An 8,102-nucleotide genomic window follows, 5' to 3' on the forward strand; every position below is an offset into this window, starting at 1 on the left:
TGTAACTGTTTATTCATACCACCAAACTGCACAAACCAAAAATAAAAAAACAACATTATATTTTATTGATTATGTCACAATTGGAAATCACCAATTGTAAATAATTATAACACACACTCGGCCTGATTCTGATTATTTACTGTAAAGTTGATAGTTTAAAATCTGTAATGAATACAGAGAATGTAATTTGAAGCTTCATTAAATTAGAAATGGTTGAAGTTATCAATAAATGTGCCATTCAAAAAATTTAGAATCTGTTTTTCATTTATTATTTGAATGAGTGAAACAAAAATGGGAACTGACCTTGTGGCTAGTACATGATTGATACATAATGTTATGTGACCATTGTGAGAGAGAGAAACAAATTGATAAGGCTCATTGCTAAAGTTCATCATTCACTTCAGCCATAAGTTTGAAGACTTTTGTTATTACTCTACACATTTTGAACTCGACCATTTTCTAAACCAAACAAAGTATTCCAACCAAAGGTCAAATAAAATGACAAGGTTTGAAAGTTTTAATTCATAAAGAGAAGACTGTTCAAGTAGGTTGTTGAAAGATTTTTTAAATTGGCATTATTAAAAATGCTCCTAATTGTATCTTTATTTCGTACGTAATGATCAATTTTCCAACCTTAAAAAAAGAAAAAGAAATGACAACTTTAAATGTATTATGATAAAGAAGACTTACATTTTGCTGGTTGAATTATTTAAAATTTATCACCTCATTGCTCGACACACGTGCTTTTATCAAATGTGTTTTAAATCTCTGCATTTAAACTTTCACTACTGACATTTGTATGAAATCATGAAATACTAACTTTTACTGTCAAAATAAATGTATACACTGTCCTGTTAGTTACAAGAGCAAAAGGCAGTTAGTCAGTCACGATAGTTCCCACTTTTGTGATTCTTGTTTTTCAACTGTTTGCTTCTTACTCAAAAAACCCAAAATATCTAGTTTTCTCATTCAGAAGCAATCCAAGCAATCAGCTATCACGTTTGTTGAGTCACAACTAACTTTAAGGTAACTTCTAGGAACTATGCATATCAAGACACACGGTATTGTGTTGTGCAGCCAAAACAACCTACAAAACACACTGTGTGTTATTAATAGGAATGATAGTTTAGCAATATCCACTTTCTTTAGCTTGAACAGTGATAAACTAAACTATCACATATTTTCAGTGGATGTGCTCTACTGGACCCATACTTCACATACCAAATTTCAAGGCAATCAATTAAGAAATACAGAAGATATAAAATCTCCAATTTTTATTGAATTTCTTCCTATTTTTTTTTCTTCACACTTAAAGAATGGAAATCAGCTGCATTTATAACATTGATATTAATTTTAGAGCAAATATTCATTCATTTGTTAGTTAAGCTGCATATTTTGTTTTACCCACCATCATGCCCCAAGTTGAACAGAAACTGCAGCATGGCTAACTAAAGAATAAATATTTGCTGTAAAATCCCTATCAATACTATAAATGTAGCTACCAGTTTGGCCGCCAAGTTTGATTTCATTCCTTTAAGTTGCACGCTGAATTCTTTTTTGGCTGTACCTTTTTTTCACACCTTAGGTGTTCTTGATTAGATTCATAAATAATAGGACTGTCAAATGATGAAATGGAATGTTATATAACTGTCCGATAGGTTATTTATTTTATATTTGTCTATATCTGTTTGCTACCTTCAACATATAGTGACATGCATAGTTCAAACATTGAGAAACCCCCCTTTTGGAAAGTAATGGGACATTCTAAATTTCCAATCACTCTGTTGTTATGCACTCTTCAGTGACTTCCCCAAACAATGAGCTAATACACAGTGCTGTACTAATGGTGAGCCACTTGGTGTATCATCCTAATAACTTAAAGAGGAACAAAAAGTTATTGTTGTACCATGCTTTAGTTTCCTTCCAACTGCTATTTAATTCAATAATTTTTCTGATAACCTCCACTTTTAGGATTGGCCCCTAAAACTGCATGATTTAAGGTTCCGGCTGGTTTCCTAAAAAAATGTTAAGCTTGCACCCTGGCTTTGTGTCGAAGATAGCAAAAATGTAACAAACACACCAGAAATAGTATAAAGGTTTGAAAGACACAGAACAGTCTTTTAATTATTGTATTTCATTTCAAGAAAACTGAGAAATATATTTTCATGTTTAATAGTTGTTTCAATGATGTAGTCATACCAAATATTGTTAAACTGTGGATGTAAATCTTTGGTTACAGGATTCATGACCACTTTATTAATGTAGTCATACCAAATGTTGTTAAACTGTGGATGTAAATCTTTGGTTACAGAATTCATGACCACTTTATTGATCTAGTCATACCAAATATTGTTAAAATCATTGTACATTTTCTTCTTGTTTTAGGAGAAGTTCAGATGACCTTCTTACTGATTATGAGGCTCCTGTAATGCCTCAGGGATGTATCCTTTTACAAACATTTCTTTACCATATTTTACATATTCTAAGAATGTTTTTACATGTACTAACACCTTCTAAGAACGTTTTTACTGTTCCTACATGTACTAACACCTTCTAAGAACGTTTTTACTGTTCCTACATGTGCTAACACCTTCTAAGAACGTTTTTACTGTTCCTACACGTGCTAACACCTTCTGTGAATGTTTTTAACTTTTCCTGCATGTACTAACACCTTCTAATGACGATTTTGCTATTTCTGTATATGCTAATACCTCATAATAACGTTTTTACTGTTTCTACATGTACTATTACATTACAAAAATCTTGCTATTTTGCTAATAAAAAAAGTTTCTGTGTGTGGTTTGGATATGTATTTTTACCTTGTTACTCTTCCAGTTTCATAAGCTGTGTTACATCTCTGGTCGTTAGTTAATTTTCCATAAAAATTCTTTCTGAAGAAACTTTAGCGATACAAGTCCTTTCTTAAATAAAACTGATTTATTCTTTCTGAATACAACTTTGAAATTCACTTAATATCCACAATCATTCTATAGCTTAAATAAACGCTATAATTCACAACGAACGACACACGCGCTCGACTTAACAGTATGTCTCTGTCTCTGTCTGCAATTCAATTACTTTTTTGCCATCACTTCTTACCGGTCTTATATACACAAGAATACTGCATATCTAGTAAACGCTCGAGACTTCACGAACCTTCGAGAATATGACGTGTTACTAGCGTCACGTGACCTCCGCTGTCGTAACAGCTGATTGCTGAGTGATGTCACTCATAAAGTCACAATGATTTGAATTGAGGTTTTTTTATTTGTGACTGTCACAGGTTTAATATAGTATTTCAAGGTATACAGAGTTTGTGAAATGTACATGCTGCTGTGTATTGTAATATTGTTGAGCTGAGGTTTATCTGACCGGTACGTTCATATGTTTCTACTAGAAATAAAAAAATATATTCACTTACGAGGTCAGTCTTTTCATTTAATGTATGCAAATAAAATAAGTTTTGACCCTTAGCGACAAAATAGTTGTGTTTGAACTTCACTTGCTGTCCACTTGGGGTGACCTCTATTATATTGGTCTCAATGGATTGGAGGTGTATGATGTTGCAGGCAGGAAGATTCCTTTGACAGATAATAGTGAGCTGTTTTTTTTTTTTTTGAAACTATGTGCTTAGAAACTGTTTAGCTTCATAAAATAAAAGTACAATTAGATGTGATTTTGCTTAGAATTCATAAAAGAAAGAAGCTCAAGCACGTAAATGTCAATTAAAGACATTATTATACAAACTTGTGGAGAAAGTAAAAAAGTGTATGTTATAATATTTCAACCACACTACATCTACCATATCCAGTGCTGACAAAGTCTTTCACCCAATACCAGGGCTCATGTATGTTCAAGGAACCAAACAAAACAGAATGGATGGGGCGCTGAAGTAATTATTCAGGGTATTAAAGGGGGAAGGAAAAAGTATGGAGGGTGGGATTAGAAAAGAAAAAAAAAACATCAGAAGTATGGAAAGATTCAAAGAAATGAAAAGGGGGTCCTTAAAAACACCTCATGAATGATTCAGAAAAAAAGGTTGAGTGTTTAAGGAGTTAGGCAAGACAAAACAAAAGCTATAGGGTTGACATAGACTGTAATTTGAATCAGCTCACATATCTTAACTGTTTCACATTCTCTTATCAACTTATTCGTTCTGTACATCTAGACATCGCAGCCCATCCTGATAGTGTCAATGTATTAGAAAACATATTTGGTGATGTGAGAACTCCGGACAAGCTAATTGATGGTATGAACAATACGTCAGATGGATGTCACATGTGGCTTGCTCCTTTGTTACCAGATATTGTAAGTACAGAAGCAGACTCTTGTTATTAAAATCTGTGAAATCATATTATTAGATTTATTCAAATATTCAAATTATAAATGATGTGTACATCTCTTAACAGAAGTCACCTATTTAAAACAGATATTTCAAAACATCCTTACCTCCGCTGACACTATAGCTATTTCTCAATCTCCAAGGTTTCCACTCTTTGCCCATATAAGCATTGAAAATGCTTGTCCCAGTCTTTATATACCCCACTCAAATGCCCTTGATAAATTCTAATTTACAAATTTCTCGACCAACTTCAATACACCCTCTATCTAGGTACTGCATATAATCACCTCATTCAGATAATATATTACTTTTTTCTCGACAAAGTATTCAGCATGGGTTTCTATAAACAGGAGTATTGTGTTTATTCACAAGTTACGTTGCAACTTTAAACGTAGTTTGCGTTACTACGGTTATATCTTCATTTATATTTGTAAATTATATGGAAAGAAAATGTACCATTTCTACTACAGAGGTCTACCAGACCTCTTTTCTTCCACCTTTGCTATCTGATGTTTGGGCAACAACCAGGGGAGGGGGTCACTCTTAGTCAAAACTATCCGTGATATGATCTGTTGTGACATGGAAACGTGTAAACTGGGGGTGTCTCCTCGGAGAGTTCTGAGGCAGATTTTGCAAATGACCCGGGACCAGTTAGGGAAAATTTAGACTCGTTTTTTCTGGCTCCTTCTTCAACTAGGTCAACCTCAACAGAGGATCATTTTGATCAGCCACCTCCAGACCTTTTTCTTCATTTGGTTATTGAGGTTTGTGAGGTTTTTGGGGTCTTTCCCATTGCATTTGACTCTACTCCTTCTTTGTTGGCAGAAAGGATGGCAAGTGTTTATTTGGTTTTTTCTCCTGATATTGCTGATCATGCTGGAAGATTTGCTGCTCAGTTTTGTGATGGAATAGTTATACCTTGCCCCTCAAGTTTATTGGAAACACATACTTTGGCTTATCATTGCCAGGTGGAGGTATATTTAGCTTCTCAACAAATGGAACCCTTTCAGACCTGTTTGAGTTTTGATTGGAACCTGTGTTCATTTTAAACATTTCAGTTTTCCCAGATTCTCATGGACTATCATGTGTAAAGCTGCTTATCTTCAGGTTGAATAAATCGGGTTTGGTTTGCTTTTAAAAATGTATGGAACTTGGTTCACCTATTGCACAGTTTTCAGAGCATTGTTCCTCAGAGCTCCCAATGTTATTACCCTCCCAGACTCTACTAGTGGAGCTTGAGAGTCCTTACCACCCCCAGTTTCCAGTTGCTGGGATGGCAGACAGAGGCTTTTCCTCCAGAGTGTTCAAGTGTGTTCGTCCACTCTTGGAGAAGAGGGCAAAGTTGGGGCCCTCTTACTCGGATCCCTAAATGTTTTCCCCAAATGTCAGTAGGAGTGGCACCAGATTTGAAATGAAGCTATCCAGTTGATGGTGCATGCCCCTTCTCCTTGATCAATGTCATTTTCATATATTGTTCATGGAAGGAGGTCCACTATCTCCTCATACTTCTGAATGTGAAGTGGTCCCATCCTAGGTCCTTGGCTGAGCAAAGATTCCATGTCCTCTCCATAATTCCAGGGGCAAGCTGAATACTCCTTGCCTACTTGGTTGGGGAGTGAGGATGAATGTTCATAATTCCAGACCAGATGAGTTCTGTGTCTTTGATTGAGTACAGCATACACGATCCCATCATTCTGAGCAGGGGGTGTTGCCTTTTGGACTTCTTTAGGTGGAAGAGAAAGTTTGTTCACTTCTGTGTTGCTTACTTTCTCATCATGATTCTGGTACCAAATGCATCACTCTATGACTACATGTTGGGATCCAATCAAAAGTGTATATATATATATATGTATAACATTGTGGTCCAATAGTCCTAGCCACCAAAGTGGAATATAGGTACCACGACCCCTTAATTCCAACCCTGAGTTGTGGAACCTCGGCTATCTAGTTGGGGCTGGCTTATACTGACATTACTCGTATTCCATTCCACCTTTGATATAGAACTGAGTTCCTGGTGAAGAGCATACCTGTTCTGGATGTAGTGCATTTCCCCCATTCTTGTACTATCTTTATCTTGGTACACTTCTGCTCTTTACAGATGCTTTCTGTATGTTTCATAGCTGCACTGGCCCCTCAACCTTCTCAATGTGAGATTAAAGCTATAGTGTCAGTGGAGGTAAGAATGTTTTGGAAGCTAACATTTTCCTAAACTGAAAATGTATATCCAATAGTACTTACCTCTGCTGACACTTTTCCACCCTACTTCCCCACTAAAAGCCGGTTTATGTCTCAAAAAAGTAATTACATTATCTGAATGAGGTGATTATATACAGTACCTAGATAGAAGGTGTATTGAAGTTGGTCGAGAAATTTGTAAATTAGAATTTATCAAGGGCATTTGAGTGGGGTATGTAAAGACTGGGACAAGCATTTTCAATGCTTAGATGGGCAAAGAGTGGAAACTCTGGAGATAAAGAAATAGCTATAGTGTCAGCATAGGTAAGTATTATTGGAAATACATTTTCAGTTTAAGAAAACGTTAACGTAGAGAAGTAGGTGTTCTGACAATTGTATAAATCTTTGCTCTTGTGTATTTACAAGATAGTTTTCTTCAGCTTGTTATTATAAATCTGGTATTAACTTGTATTTTTATAGATTTGTTATATGTTAAAAGTTTGCTAAGTTTAAACCTTGTAAAATTTTGAGTTTAATTAATTTAATGATGATTTCTTTTATTTAAATAGGTGAATCGTATATACATTATCTTTGATCACCCTGTTATAGTGTCCATGATTAAACTGTGGAATTATTCAAAAACTCCTAACAGAGGAGTGAGAGAATTTGGGGTAAGCTGTTGTATTTTACAGATATATTCACAAGCAGATTAGCTATATTTCTATATCTGAAGTATATAAAACCTTTTAAACCCTAGATAGATTTGATCTATTGATTTGCTTGGAATATAAATTGGATATTTTTATGCAGATTAATATGTTATTATTTTTTGTTTAATGTTTACTTGTGTTAAACATATGATGCCATAAATACTTATATTTTACTGGTGTTCCCCCAGTGGCTCAGCGATAAGTCTGTATACTAACAATGGTAAAAAAATCAGGTTTTTATACCTGTGGTCAGCAGAGCACAGATACTCCATTGTGTAGCTTTGTGCTTAACAAAACACCAATCAGCCAATTTTACTGTTGTAATCATTCATAAATGAATGAAATATTTCTTAAAAATAAAACAGAATGTACAAGAAGTTATAAATATTGTGCTGTTGAACTGTTAATTTAGAGTTAAGATTATGAAAATTAACAGTTTCATTTTAAATAAAATTTACTTTTTTGTTCACAGTAAACAAAAGAAGGTAAAACGTTAGTACTTTTGGGTTGGACCTCTCTTTTTATCAGAGATAAAGTAGAATCCTTAGGTGGACTTCTCTTTTCATAAGGATTAAAGTAGAATCCTTAGGTGGACCTCTCTTTTCATCAGAGTTAAAATAGAATCCTTATGTGGACCTCTCTTTTCATCAGGGTTAAAGTAGAATCCTTACGTGGACTTCTCATTTCATCAGGGTTAAAGTAGAATCCTTAGGTGGACTTCTCATTTCATCATGGTTAAAGTAGAATCCTTAGGTGGACTTCTCTTTTCATAAGGATTAAAGTAGAATTCTTAGGTGGAGCTCTCTTTTCATCAGGGTTAAAGTAGAATCCTTAGGTGGACTTCTCTTTTCATCAGGGTTAAAGTAGAATCATTA

The 8,102-nt window shown here is 34.6% G+C and overlaps 1 protein-coding gene across 1 annotated transcript in view; it reads left to right on the top strand.

Annotated features, from left to right (window-relative positions):
* Nucleotides 1-8,102, top strand: part of LOC111089742 (protein KIAA0556-like) — a gene marked incomplete at its 5' end in the record, with an annotated part of 34,052 nt that overhangs the window by 15,879 nt on the left and 10,071 nt on the right. Inside the window, 4 exons of the mRNA XM_022402758.1 lie at nucleotides 2,386-2,441; nucleotides 3,486-3,596; nucleotides 4,169-4,308; nucleotides 7,087-7,188. Of these exons, the coding sequence (XP_022258466.1) occupies nucleotides 2,386-2,441; nucleotides 3,486-3,596; nucleotides 4,169-4,308; nucleotides 7,087-7,188 (409 nt within the window). The remainder of the gene's footprint in view (nucleotides 1-2,385; nucleotides 2,442-3,485; nucleotides 3,597-4,168; nucleotides 4,309-7,086; nucleotides 7,189-8,102) is intronic.

The sequence above is a fragment of the Limulus polyphemus genome, unplaced genomic scaffold (genome assembly GCF_000517525.1).
Source record: "Limulus polyphemus unplaced genomic scaffold, Limulus_polyphemus-2.1.2 Scaffold7241, whole genome shotgun sequence".
NCBI classification, from domain to species: domain Eukaryota; kingdom Metazoa; phylum Arthropoda; class Merostomata; order Xiphosura; family Limulidae; genus Limulus; species Limulus polyphemus.